The following is a 14,629-nucleotide window of genomic DNA, read 5'->3' as shown; positions in this document are numbered from 1 at the left end:
TCTAAAAACTGGAAAACAAGGTCTTTTTACTGAACTGATGCATAAAAGAAGCAGCAGCAGTGTACAGTATATGGGCCTTTGGCATTTGCTACTAGTCTATTTTAATTTTATTGCATCTCTTGCTCCAAAAATTTTTACATGTTTGAAAAATGAGTATATGGTATTGCCACCACACCATATTTACATGTTTGAAAATTTTGATTTTGAATTTGAATTGTGTACTTTGAAATTGTGAATTTAAGTATGGTTAAATTATACGTGTCAGAAATATTTAAGTTTGAATTATTGTGGTGTTAAACATAGTGTAAACATAGATTGTATTTTAAAATACAAGAGAAACATGAATAGAGGCTAAGAAATAGGGGCTACTGGTGGAGTTGGAGGTATTTTTTTTTTTTGTCCTTGGGAAATGGGGGCAGCCCTCGTTTAACTTTTAGAGACTTCAAAATAAGGTCTATTGCTGGAGATGCTCTAAAAACTTTAAGAGGAGCAGCCAAAAGAAAAAATTAAAGCTTATTAGGGTGGGCGAAAAGCATGCAATTGCCCTCTAACCAATGTTTTGGAATATTGTTAAAGATATCCATACAGAGAAATAACCTCCCAACTAAACATGAACTTATGGAACTGCTACATGCGGATTTCCTTTCTAAACGTGCCAACGATGTGTTCTTGTATGAGCCAGGGATTTCATTGTCTTGCACATGGAGTGATGGAGGTGCACCTTATTCCTTGGGGCATTGACTGACTCCACTAGTCCTGTCAAGAGCGTGCATTATTGATCCATTTACCTGAAGTCAGTCAGAGTCAAGGTCTCCTTGGTTAAAGTGGCTCTCGCTTTCTGTCGACCCATCAATATGTACTATGTGTGTTTTAGAGCTTCACCTACACTGCCACTCAAAACACAAGATGAGACGACTAGTTGCCTCACAGGAGCTATTGCTGGTTCTGCTGATTTCGCTGCAGTGTCTTTCCTGCCTTGCAATTGCAAATCCTGCGTTGGATCGCCAAGCTGAAGCACTTCTCCAATGGAAATCTGGTCTAAGGGGCGATCTCTCCTACTGCGGGCTAGAGGAATGGAGCAACGCAACCAGCCCATGCAACTGGTCAGGCATATACTGCAGCTACAAGGTGCGCCGTGGCCATGAGCGTGATGCCATCCTAGTTGTGACAAACATTACACTTTTCTCATGTAACATCTCCGGTGGTTTGAGCAAGCTCCGATTTGCACAATTGTCTCGTCTTGTCTTTCTCGACCTTAGCATTAACTCTCTCTATGGACCAATTCCGTCTGATATTGGTCGTCTTGCTGAGCTCTCTTACTTGGATCTCTCTAACAATAAGCTCACTGGATCCATCCCGCCATCGATAGGTAATCTTACGAACCTAGGATTCCTTGAGCTTTCTAACAATTATTTGTCACAAGGGATACTCAGTTGCTTGCCTGACACATTACATAACTTGCAGTACCTTGATTTAAGCCACAACAGCTTAACTGGCCCAATACCTTCCAGTTTGGGAAACCTGGCTAGATTGTATTTTCTAGATCTTGGATTTAACAATCTTTTTGGTCATATTCCACGTGAGATAGGGATGCTTCATAGTTTAGTTGCGCTAGATCTGGATCATAATAATATCAATGGCTCCATACCTACAACCATAGGGAATCTAACAAGTTTAAAGTCCTTGCATCTCTCCACAAATGAAATCATGGGTTTTATTCCTCAAAGTATAGGAAATTTGAGTTTAATAGAATTGTATCTCTCCATAAATGAAATCACGGGTTTCATTCCTGAAAGTATAGGAAATTTAAGGAGTTTAATAAAATTGGATCTCTCCACAAATGAAATCACGGGTTCCATTCCTGAAAGTATAGGAAATCTAACGAGCTTACAAAACATGGATCTTTCCAACAACCGAATCATTGGCCCCATCCCTTCAACCTTTTCGAAACTTAAATCTTTAATAACACTGAAACTTGAGTCCAATGTGCTAAATGCTATACTGCCACCAGAACTAGGATTTCTACGTAATCTTTTGTTCTAGATCTAAGCAGCAATCAGTTTACGGGAAGCATTCCACCTCAGATAGGACAGTTTCACCATTTGTCCTCGTTGCGCCTGCGAAACAACTTACTGACAGGACCAATACCAGAAGAGCTTGGGTATTGTACCGACCTAACTGAGTTGGATTTGAGCAGAAATAATTTAAGTGGTGCCATACCAATGACTTTCATGATGCTTTACCGATTACTTGAGCTGAATTTATCATACAACAGTTTGGGCGGCAGATTTTTTGGTTTCTACACAACTGAAGCCTCTCCTGTAGTTTCACTAGACCATAATACAGGTATCTGTGGTGATCCATTATATGGCTTGACACCATGTGAACCATCAAATCCAAATCCTGACAGTTTACATAAAAATGAAAATTCCGACAGTAAACATCTTGTTCCGAGGCTACTTCTTGCCTTTGCAATGTTTTCTTGCATCTGCCTCGTGGGTGGAAGCATCACAGTGGTTTGTTGGAGAAGAAAACTTGCAAAAAAGGGCAAAGAAATCATCCCTGGAGACTTCGTTTCCATATGGAACTTTGATGCAAAGGTTGCGTTTCAAGATGTACTTTACGCAACAGAAAATTTTGATGAAAAATACTGCATCGGTGTTGGAGGTTATGGATCTGTCTTCAGAGCTGAGATCCAAGGAAAAGGTGTATTTGCCATCAAGCTGCTTCACAGAATGGAAGATTACTTTGACATTGGAGCATTTCTTGCTGAGATTGAAGTGTTGACAAAAATCAGGCACCGTCGCATTGTCAAGTTGCACGGTTACTGCTCTCATTCACAGTGCAAATTTCTTGTATACGATCTCATCGAAAGAGGAAGTTTAGCGTCCATTTGGAATGACCAAGAATTGGCAAAGGAACTTGATTGGTGTAAAAGAGTCACTATTGTGATGGATATAGCTCAAGCTCTCTCTTACTTGCACCATGATTGTGATGATCCGATCGTGCACCGCGATATTAAAAGTAGCAACATCTTGCTAGACCATGATTTTAAGGCTTATTTATCCGACTTCGGCATGGCAAAGAAGTTGAAGGACAATTCATCTAGCTGGAGCACTATCTTTGCAGGGACATGTGGCTACATAGCCCCAGGTACATATACTTTTTAATCCTTAGCTAAGATGACAATGTGACATGATTTATCAAGCAAAATATCTTTGTAACTTGGCAAGTTTTTAGATTCCGGCTGGAACTGAACTGATCGGTACAAAAATCTTGTAGAATTTTTACAGTTCAAAGGGACACTTAATTCATAAAAAGAAATACTAGTATAGAAAAGTTTTTTTTTCTTAACTAGCAGAACATTTTTTTTGCCACAGAACTGTCATCTACAATGGTGTTAACGGAGAAGTGCGATGTGTATAGCTTTGGTGTGGTTATGCTGGAAGTGGTGATGGGAAAACATCCTGGAGATCTTCTGCTACCGTTCTTTTGCCGAACAGAACAACATACAAAGCTCAAGGATATCCTGGACCAACGCATCATGGCGCCGTCCACCGAAGAGAAGGATATCATCCTGCTTGTTCTGGTGGCTTTTGCTTGCCTGCAAATCTGCCCAAAATCCCGGCCAACAATGCAGCAGGTTTGTCAAGCAATGACAACTAGAAGTTTACCTGCTCCTATCCTGAAGCCCCTTGATGAGATCAAATTGCAGCATTTCCATGATTTTTGTGGAACTATACAGAATATATGATGAAATTTACATCATAAGGGGCACATTTTGCATTAAAAAAAAAGAGAAGCCCCTTAATGAGATCAAACTGCAGCATTTCCATGATTTTTGTGGAACCATACAGAATATATGATGAAATTTACTTCATAAGGGGCGCATTTTGCATTAAAAAAAGAGAGAGGATATGTTCATGTAAGCTACACAAAGCATCTGAAGTTGAAGTTACAACGGCTACTGGCTTCAGGGACACTCCCTTTTTAGGCTTGCTTCTATCTGAGAGATCATTTTACATGCAGTGTAGTTCTTTGATTGTTTTTCTACGTCGAACAAAATTATTTATTTTTTGCCTGAACATGTACACTTTTTTTTTTTTGGACATGTCAATCGTGTGATGTTTGTCTCCATATGTTGTGACGTCTGTGACCACATAAGCAAAAGAGAGTACAGTTATTGAAATTGTGCATACTCCAAGGTAAGAACGCTCAATTGGAAGGAGAAGTGCAATTTCAAAACACAAGCCATAAGCAGTCAAGCAACCAGGAAAATATGAATCCAGCCGAGCCATCAACAAGCACAGATAATATGAATTGTTATGCATATTGTCAGGAATAATATTTTCTCCAAAGTTGGCAACGAATTGTCTCCAGGTTTCAAAAATGGATACCACAGGACAGTGAGAAACCATTTGTATGATAAGAAGTACCACTTTTGCACATTGTTGCAATACTTCACTTGTTACAGCTTTCCATTCTAGCTTTTCCGTGTACTATGCCAAAGTCAGTTGAAACTTTATTCCTGGTATCTCTATAAGAGCAGAATTGGCTTTAATGTAATTCTACAAGACATGCTAGAGAACAAAATTGACTGCCCTCACTTTCATCCCTAGTTTGAAGCCATCAGGATTTCATTCCAGGTTGTTATCTTCTCTCTAGGTTTGTTCTTCAGCTCACCTGCCATCTTTTCCTTAGAATCAATCTTTTCCCAGCCATCAAAAGGAACAAAGCGGATGTTCTTTTGTTCTAGAATCTCAAGGAGTCCCCTCCTGCCTTGCTTTTTTGAATCAGAAGGTCCCATGAACAACCCCTTCTTGTCATCTTCAAGGATGCTCGCCACCTGTATATAACAGTAAGTACAATATGTAGATAGTCTGTTAGTGAAATAAAATTATCAGCTAACCAAGAACTATAACTCCTGAAAAAGAGTCATCATGATTATTTCACAAGAACAGCCTTCCTCTACAAAGTAGCTATTCCATTGCAAAGACAGTAGTGGATGAGCAAATCCACAATAATTGAGGATTTGAGGTGTATATGGACCTAATGAACTTCCATGTTGGAACTTTCAAAACGAATAAATCAAGCTACTCCAAGATATATTTGAAGGCATTTGTTGAGTAAACCAAAAAAACTACTATAAGATTTAAGGTAAGCAACTATAAAGTTACACTCAGGCATCAGGGTGCCCATAAACCTCCTCAAACGCAATGATAGAACATAAGAAAACAAAAAGGCACATACTGTTTCTTCGGCACAATGGAGATTTGTGGCAACTATGCCAGTTGGCCCTCTCTTTAACCATCCCACCACATACAGCCCTGGTTCCACTGTTGCATTCTCAGATTCACTACTCAAAACCCTGCCCTTCAAATTTGGGACAATTCCTGCAATAAACAAAGGATTGTGGCACAACTGTATTTACAAAATTTATTAAAGGATTAAATGATAAAACAAACACAAAAAAGCTCCATGGGAGTAAACACAAAGGTAATATCATGCACCTCTGTATTTGTCAAAGGGCAAACCTTCCACTGGCAAGGATTTGTATCCAATACTTTTCAAGACCAACCTAAGAAGAAAGATATGTATTAGGATTTGTAACAAATACTGTTAAAGGCCAATCTAAGAAGAAGAAAGATTATTAGATGAATCTACACACCCCAAGGATTGTAATCAATACTTTTCAAGATCAGTCTAAGAAGACACAAAATACATTAAATGAATCTAGGAAACCCCATAGAGCTGCCTGGTCAAAAAAACTCAGGAAAGTATGAACCAAAGCACTTACCCACATTTTAGATCTTCAAACTCACCAGTTCCAACTGCGACCTGCTTTCCAGCCACACCATCATCTATATAACCAACAGAATAATGTTTAAAAAAAGTCTGCAAAGATATGGTATTTCGTTTCTGACATCTGACCTTTTAAACAAGTCTTTTCAAGTTGCACGGCACCAACTGTCACACCATCTTCTGATGGGAGAAATCTGGTAGGTCTCCTAAAAAACACAAAGTGAAGCTCCTTTTGGCCATTATTATTCTTTCCTTTATGCGCAATTGCAGCTTTAGATAGTAGCTCGTACACCCTTCTTTTAATTCTACTATTCCTAATCTCCTCCTGCAATCAGATTGCTTTGCTCTATCACAATCACAAGCAAGATAACCTAAGAGAGAAGGTGGATGGAACATTCCGAAAACCAAATTGGCATCATGTTGACAGCAAGGTACTGTAGTAGCTACCAACATGGATGAGTAAGTTTTATTTCGTATGAATTTAAATATTAGGAAATGAGGTCTCTAGTCCAGAATAAATATCGAAAAGAACAGTTACAGGTCCAGTAGCAACATGAAACACCTCATGTCATTGTACAAACCTCATCTGCAGGCAAGGTCACAAGATCAGCCTCCTTGATGAAGACATGGACGTTTTTCAAACCTGCATATATGCATCAAACATTCATTATTTAAAATGAGAAAAATATTTAAAATGACAGAAAACTAATACAGACAACATTAAGCTACAGCTAATGAAACAGTAAAACAAACTACCTAAAATTTCACGTAGTTCTTTAGCTGTGCATGCTGCCTGTACTGGGCCCCTTCTCCCAACCAAGTATACCTTCCTTTACATACAAAAAAAATGCAATACAAATATTATCATCCATTAAAACTGAACTGATGGAAGGGATTGAAAAAATGGAACATGTTGTTTCAAATTCAAAAGATTGGACACACTTTATTGTGCTGCCACGGAGAGCATCCAAAGCATAATCAGCAATATCTGTAGCAGCCAACTCAGATGTACAACGAAGAAGAATACGGGCAACATCAAGAGCAACATTTCCCTGCATATCATCAGAAGCACAGAAGAAAACTGGTATTAAAGGATGGGCCAAAAAAAAGAATATTTAACTGGGCACATGACACATTTCCCATAAAAGGATATTTTCTTTTGCAGTAAGTTAGCAGAAACAAAACAAATTTTCTTCAGGATAATGAACACTTGAACTTATGTGTCTAACACAGCTATATAATGCTGAAGTGTAAGCACTGCAGAGTGCAGACAACATAAACCTCAAATGGAAGGAGCCAGAAATCATATATGAAAGGAAGATTTTCTCCATTAAAATTCTGGGAATACTTCTACAGGATATATCTACAAATAAATCTGCCAATTTTAATGAACCAGAAGAGTTCTTCAATTCAAATGAAACCATAGACAGACTGTACTTCGAATAGAAATAGAATATATGAAACAATTATCTTGGCAGCATGTTAGATTGTTGGCAATCATAAAATCAACACACCTGGCCTAGAACAACAGCAGAATCTGTGCTTTGCAAGTCAGGTGCCAAGTTGCACATGTCTGGATGTCCATTATACCACCACACAAACTCTCGAGCCGAATGTATTCCCCTCAGATCCTATAACAAAGATGACACTGAGAATAAACAACTCACACGCATGATGAAAAAACAAAACGAAAATCATAAGATAAATTGATAGCACTACACAATCTTGCCAATATCCGAAATAAAAAAGTTGTTATTTCAATGGCTTGTGACATCCTGTTTCAGCATAAATACATGAATTTTGTTTCTTCAGTGTTTTATTCCCTGCATGCAATTATTTGGTGATTACACAACTTATCTTGTCTCTTTCACTTTGTGTTAGTATGGTTGTAAACGTTATATGCACTCTCTTTATTAAGCGATACCTAGACACAACCATCTCATAAAGATACATAAACAAATTCCGAACAATTGTTCACAAATAACAAAATACTACAGTTGCCCATAAACAATATTTGACATAGAGACCAAGGGAATCCAAGTTAGGTATACCTCCCCAGGAATACCAAGTGACCTATCACTTTCTGCACCATAAGCAAGAACAACCTGTCCAGCAGTAAATACATCAGTGTAACACAGTCAGAAATGATGGTAAAAGATATATATCAGTTTGCCACAAAAAGGTAGCCACTTGGCTATAGTCTAAAACTTACAACATCATATGTCTTCCGAAGCTCTGATAGAGATACATCCCTTCCTAGTGTTACATTCCCATAGAATTGACAGCGGTCATTTGCAGCTACACGAGAAAATTGATTTACCACAATCTGTTGGAAAGTTTAAGGTGAACTTAATCCTCTAAGAAATGCATTTAGTGTTACAAAAATGCATATAGAGAAGGTGGATAAAACCATGATGTGAGAAGCAATGTTATCTGATCGCTGATCGATCCTGATCGCCAAGGGACCGACCAGGATGATTAATCGTTGATCAACCTCGATTAATCAACCTGATCGGTACCATGTATACCAGAACCTATAGTGCATAGTATACAGCAATCAAAGTACTAATAATTGATGGTAAGATGGTCACTTACTTGCCCTAGTATAATGCAATCAAAGTACTCCCTCCGTCCCAAATTATAGGACGCTCTCTTTTTTAGGAAATCAAACTCAATAGCTTTTGACTAATAATCATATTAACCATATCTATGCTAAGTATTATGCATGTTATATCACTAGATTCATATTTTGTATTATTTTCATGTGATGCTAATTTCATATTCATTGGGAACATAACATGGAATAAATTATTGGTCAAAGTATATCATTGAAGATCATGTAAAAAAATATAGGCCTTATAATTTGGGACGGAGGGAGTATAAAGCAACCAGCAGTAGTAGCAGTAGTAGCACATATTCACATGTGCTAAACTCTAACACTTGTTCTAAAAGTGATCGATAGGTGCTCTGATCGGACAATTAGTCGTGCTTTATCAAAGATTAATCAGACAATCAGATTTCTGATCGAATGAGTGTCCTTGCTCGGAGTTAGGGGACCGATCATGACGATTAATCAGACGATCAGATAACACTGGTGAGAAGGCATTTAGTAGCAGCCTAGTCAGCACTAGTTTGTTGATAAGAACAAGAGAACCACATGTGCAGAATATTGGTCTAATTGACTAGCAACTTCTTAAAAATGATGCAGCCACTGAAGAAATAGAAAATGATTCACAACCTCTAAGCAAAACGTGATTCGCTCACCTAAAATTACTGGTGGCGACTTGTTATAGACTAATAATAGATCAAATTTGAGTTTGGTGGTTATAAAATAATAAGGAGAACGCTCACCTTTGTTTCTGGATGATCTGGAGCCACTCCAGATCGAACTAACCCAAAAGGTGTCGGCAGCCTATCAATTATATCGACCTGTGCTCCTTCATGGCCCTTAAGCATCTGCTCAATCCACCATAAGAGCACTCGATAAACACCCACAGAAGTTCAGAAAGGGTACAATAGCTTGCAAAAGGAACAGATTTGCAACAAAATTTGCCTGCCAATGTACTTTTCTTTATTCAGCGAAACATAAGCAATGACGGGTTCAGGTGCGTTAATTGGTAACAGAACATGGTTCAGAATTCAGCATTTTGATCTGCATGTTGGAGCAAAATAATATTTCTAGGTTCCACCACATTTGAGATTTGACATCTACACGCTCTCAGACTAAAATAATTTCACAAGCAAGTATCTTCAGAAGCAAACTAGAAGTGGATTTCAGGTCATCTGACAACTACATTACAGTGGGGAAATTGGAGAAAGGACCCTATAGGAAGAGAGGTAGCAGCCCGTACCTTGTCGGCCGTGTAGAACCCGGCGGGCCCGCTGCCGACGACGCAGACGTGGAGCGGCTCGCGCGAGGGCGCGGCAGCGGCGGCGGAGGAGAAGGCCCTCGGCCGCGGGAACAGCAGCAGCAGCCTCCTCGCCGCGTGGTGGAGAGGCCTCACGCGCCCCATCGAAGGCGGCGGTTGGAGTCAGGTGAGGGGCTCGCCGACACACACCTCTCCTCGGCGGCGGCGGCGGCGGCGGAGGCGCTTCGAGGAGGGAGATGGAGGCGGCGGTGAACGGCCGGAACTGAGCACGTCGACGAGGTGGAGGGGGGGGGTGGGGGCGGAGCTAAGTGGGCTGAGCTAGCAGGAGATGGTGGGCTCGGCCCAACGTAATAGAAATTGCTCGGACTGGGCTGGGTGCAGAGAGAGTGGGAGACTGATGAACTTGGGCTTTGTCACATACATGGGCCATGCTCGTAACACACGCGCATCATGTGACCGTGATTGTTGCAAATGTGGATTGGAAAAAGTACACCGAAGGTCCCTCAACTTGTCAGCGTGATACAAAAACGTCCTCAAACCGCAAAACCAGATATACGAGGTCCCTTAACTATACAAAACCGGTCACCCGAGATCCCTCAGCGGTTTTGATCCCGGTTTTGTCCTACATGGCAGCTGAGTCAGTATGGGACCCACGTGGGCCCCACATGTCAGCCTCCTCTCCTCCCTTCCCCTTTTCTCTCCCTTCCTCATCTCTCTCACTGTCTCTGCAAGCCGGAGGGCGGAGGCAGCGTGCGAACGCAGCGGCAGGGGCGAAGCGGGAGAGGCGGAGGGCGGCGCCGCCACGGCGGCCGACGGAGGCGGCGTGCGAGCGCGGCGGTCGTTGAAGCGAAGTGGAGTGGCGGTGGCGGCAGGCAGGGGAGAGCGCGGCGACCGGCGAAGCGGAGGCGGCGGGGGGAGGAGTGGCGCAAGGGCGGGCGCAGGCGACGAGGGAGCAGCAGCGCGTGGGCGGTCGGCAGTCAGGCGCTTGCCGAGGTGGTTGTCAAGGAGGAAGGCATAGTCGATCACCCTAGCGTTGTCGCGGTCGCCGGATAGGAGAAAGTGCTTCCAAGCCCAGCGCGTGCCGCCCAGGCGCGACCTCCTCGCTCGCCGGCCGTGCCCCGCTGCTCCCCCGCCGCCTGCGCCCGCCCGCGTGCCGCTCCTCTCCCCGCCACTGCTGCCGCCGTTGGTGTCGACGAAACGCTTGACGACGCACATGAGGTCGCCGGAGACGGAGCGGCGTGGCGTCAGTTAGAGAGAGCGGTGGCGGTGGTGGGCAAGCGCGACTGCGGATGGGGAGAGGCGGCGCCGACGACTCCGCACCACTAGGCCTTGTCGTCGTCGGCGGCTCCGGGTGAGGGAGGAGGGTGCGGGCCTCGTCGTCGGCGTTGGCGGCGGGGGTGGCCTCTCCGGCGGTGGCGGTGGTGGGTAGGGGGCGGCTGCAACGGCGCAGGAGAGGCCAGCAGCGAGGGCGCAAAGAGAGAAGAGGCGGAGAGGCCGGCGGCGAGGCCGTATGAGGAGGAAGGCACGGTCCGCAGTTTGCTGCTGCTTCCCCTTCGCCATCGTCGAGCTCGTCGGCCTCGCCGGAACCGGCACGTCGGCGCGGCACAGGGGGCACGTTGGCGTTTGTCTTCAAGGCGGCGACGGCGGCGTCGGGTGCCTCCCCGCGTGAGCGGTCGACGAGGCGCGTGGCCTCGGCGAGGTCGTCGTGGGCGATGAGGCGGCGAGCCTGGCGTTGGGTTACGACATGCTCGGGGCCTCGGGCCTCGTGGCGACAGCGGTGAGGTGGGAGTGGTGTGCGCGGCCGCCGTCATGGTCTCGCCGCTCAGCCCCGCTCGCCGTCGGCCCGGCCTGAGAGAGAGAGAGAGAGAGCAGAAAGGGGAGGAAGGAAAAGAGAAGAGAGGAAAGAGAGATGACATGGACACCTGACATGTGGGACCCACGTGGGTCCCACGCTGACTCAGCACACACGTAGGAGTAAACCGGGATCAAAACCACCGAGGGACCTATTGTGACCGGTTTTGTATAGTTAAGGGACTCGCGGTATCTGGTTTTGCGGTTTGAGGACGTTTTTTATCCCGATAACAAGTTGAGGGACCTTGGTGTACTTTTTCCATGTGGATTTATCCTCGGAGTTAGTTCACTTGAGGTCCTTCAATTTATCGTCGATTCTAAAATTAGTTGTGTCCCTCAACTTCTAAAACCAGTGTAAATAAGATTCCAAGACAGTTTCAGCTCTACATGGCGTTCAAGTGACACTTAAATCAAGGAAAAAATGTGGAACCCACATGTTCGTGCATATATTTGTTAAAAATAAAAAATATTATGATGGGACCCTCGTAGCAGTAGCTGGCGGAGTCGCTTGGTGGTGATGCCCTCGACGATGGCGATGTCGGATGCGGGGAGGGACGCTGTGCGGCTCGACACGCTCCCCTACGGCCACGCCAATGCAACCTTTGCTGCTGCTATACGGCTCTCACCTTTGCCTCATCAGCATCCAGGTGGCACACGTCATGGCAAGGTGGGGAGCGCCGAGCTGAAGTCAGTGCGTGGGCTACTTGGTCTAATGCCATTCTTCATACAGGCAACACTGCAGCAGGCGATGAGAAGGCCAACTACGGGGGTGGCCGGGCAGCTTTTGACCACCATCCACCAGCCCCGCTATCTCGCTCCTACCGCCCCGAACCATCAGCTCTGCTATCGTTTGGTGGGAATCGATTCCTGGCCAGCTAGTTGATCGAGAACACCATTCCATACACCACACCGGTAGAGAAATCATTTTTACTCTCGGTTAGGAACCCATCTAGCCCTAGGTTTCCAACTGGGAGTAGCAATCCGAGACTAAAGATGGACATCTTTAGTCCCAGTTAAAATAATCGGGACTAAAGATTATCCCGATTATTGTTACCAACCGGACTAAAGAGGATAGCCAAGTTTTTTTTCCTTTTTTATTTTCTCCCGAATCTGGGTGTATTTTCTCCCAAATATAGATGGTTTGCATATCCCAAATCGAAGTAAGATCCCAAGTCCACATCACAAATTTTAAAGTTCTAAAAAATTACATCACAAATCCTAAAAAAAATTACACACAAATCAAATTACATCACAAGTTTCTACAAAATTCATCACAAATACATCACAAGTTCACATCACACACAAATCAAATTCATCACATGATCCTGCAATAAATCACAAATTCTTAAAAAAAACACAACAAAGGAGCCGGCCGGCCGCTGCCGCCTAGCCTCCACGCCGGCCGGCCGGCCACCGCCGCGCCGCCCGCGCGCTACCGCGCCGCCGCGCCGCCTCCCCTCCGCGCCGGCCGGCCCCCGCGGTGCTGCCCGACGCCGCGCCGCCGCCGGCTGCCGCGCCGCTGCCCACCGCCGCGCCGCCTCCCCTCATCGCCGGCCGGCCCCCGCGCCGCCGCCGCGGCCCTCCGCGCTGCTGCGCGCCGGCTTCCTCTCCGCGCCGGCCGGTCACCGCCGCCCGTCCCTCCGCGCCGCCGCGCTGGCTGCCACCCGGCCCGCTCTCGCTCCAAGCGGCTAGCCTCTCTCGCTCCGATCCAAGCGGGCTAAGGAAGAAGAAGAACTAAGGAAGAAGGAAGAAGAAAGGATAAGGATAGTGAGTTAGAGAGGAAAAAAGAGATAGAGAAAGAGTTCTTGTGTGGACGGGAAAAGATGATAAGTAATAGGGATTATATAGTACGTATTGATTTTTATTCCCGGTTAGTAACACCAACCAAGAATAAAGTTAGATCTTTACTCCCGGTTGATTTTACCAACCGGGACTAAAAATCCTAGCCGCCTGACATGGTCTGACATATAGACAACCGGGACTAAAGATGATCTAGTCCTGTTACGCTTATAAACCGGGACTAAAAATCATTTTTAGTCCTGATTTTTAATGGATCTGGGACTATTATGGATTTGGGTCGACTGACCAAAAATGGTTTCTCCACCAGTGATAACCATCATACTATTCCATGGCTTGTGGATAGGAATAATGAAGCAGATGTATATACATGAACCGTAGCTCGACCGTTCGCGTGACTGGTCAAACAAGCGGACCGGAGAACCTAGAGTTTGGCGAGGTCACCCAGTGGTCTTTTTTACTGTGGTTGAGGGGCGCGCCATATTTAATATTGTGGTTCAGGGATGAATTTTAGACTCAATAATAAATTACGGGATCTAAAATGGACTTATTCCTTTATGCTCTTGTTAGGAAGGAACGCACGCTTGCGCGCTGTTGGCCGAGTGATAATTGACCGGACTGTTAATCAGATGGATAACTTTCTTGGAGAAAGTTTGACCATGTATCTCTTTTTTTCCTAGTTATAAGCTTGAATATATATCCTTCGATTAGACTGAAATTGAAAATTTACCCTCATAACTCACATGCATGTAACAAGACCCCGCCATATTATGTCATTGGTACAAGAGGCTAAATCCACTTCTAATTTTTATCTGAGAGCTATAAATGTGTGTACGACGACGTAATTAACATTCCTTTTGAATATATAATGACATGAATCCAATTAACCTTATAGAGTAGTATTCTATAGGGTATATATCTGGTCCAGATTGTAGAATATGCCAAGCGCGCGCGTATAGTGGGAAGGTATAAAGTTGCTGTCTGTCTGTCTGTCTCCGTTGGGTATGCATACTCCTACTTAAAGCATCGTCAACAGATTATCTATAATTTTCTTCTAAAAATTTGTTTTTGATTTTCTAAACTGAAAATAGGAAGTGAAAAACTCCTTCCTTCAACAGATAGCCTAAATTCAATCCCCAAAAATTAAAAGTGGGCCCTTCTGTTAAACTATCAACAGAAAATTTCGTTTTTTTTTTCACGCGCGCAGAAAGATCGCTATCTCCCACGCGCGGGAACGAAGGAGAGAGGCGGGATTGCGTGATTGGGAGCGCCTTTCGCACTACTACATTCAAGACTTTTCCAAACGGGCA

General features: G+C 44.1%; 1 protein-coding gene and 1 pseudogene across 1 annotated transcript; one reads left to right on the top strand and one right to left on the bottom strand.

Moving 5' to 3' along the window:
• The first annotated feature begins 902 nt into the window (after window positions 1-902).
• Window positions 903-4,093, top strand: LOC127762100 (probable leucine-rich repeat receptor-like protein kinase At1g35710; annotated as a pseudogene).
• On the bottom strand, window positions 4,093-10,363 carry LOC127762102 (NADPH:adrenodoxin oxidoreductase, mitochondrial). Its single transcript, XM_052286464.1, has 13 exons — window positions 9,654-10,363; window positions 9,154-9,258; window positions 8,015-8,128; window positions 7,854-7,907; window positions 7,317-7,433; window positions 6,745-6,854; window positions 6,559-6,632; window positions 6,384-6,445; window positions 5,932-6,127; window positions 5,798-5,861; window positions 5,511-5,578; window positions 5,251-5,393; window positions 4,093-4,846 (listed from the first exon to the last, which is right to left on the bottom strand). Exons 1-13 carry the CDS (start codon window positions 9,813-9,815, stop codon window positions 4,616-4,618), a joined length of 1,500 nt encoding a protein of 499 aa, XP_052142424.1. The 5' UTR covers window positions 9,816-10,363; the 3' UTR covers window positions 4,093-4,615.
• Window positions 10,364-14,629: the final 4,266 nt, after the last annotated feature.

Source organism: Oryza glaberrima, chromosome 2 (assembly GCF_000147395.1).
Source record: "Oryza glaberrima chromosome 2, OglaRS2, whole genome shotgun sequence".
Lineage (NCBI taxonomy): Eukaryota > Viridiplantae > Streptophyta > Magnoliopsida > Poales > Poaceae > Oryza > Oryza glaberrima.
This window is presented reverse-complemented; position numbering and strand designations above follow the sequence as displayed.

Coding starts and splice junctions, on each gene's coding strand:
- LOC127762102 (XM_052286464.1), bottom strand. CDS start 9,815: ATGGGGCGCGTGAGGCCTCTCCACCACGCGGCGAGGAGGCTGCTGCTG. Junction 7,908..8,014: donor TTCGGAAGACATATGATGTT/GTAAGTTTTAGA, acceptor ACTGCTGGACAG/GTTGTTCTTGCTTATGGTGC. Junction 5,394..5,510: donor GCCCTTTGACAAATACAGAG/GTGCATGATATT, acceptor TGTTTATTGCAG/GAATTGTCCCAAATTTGAAG.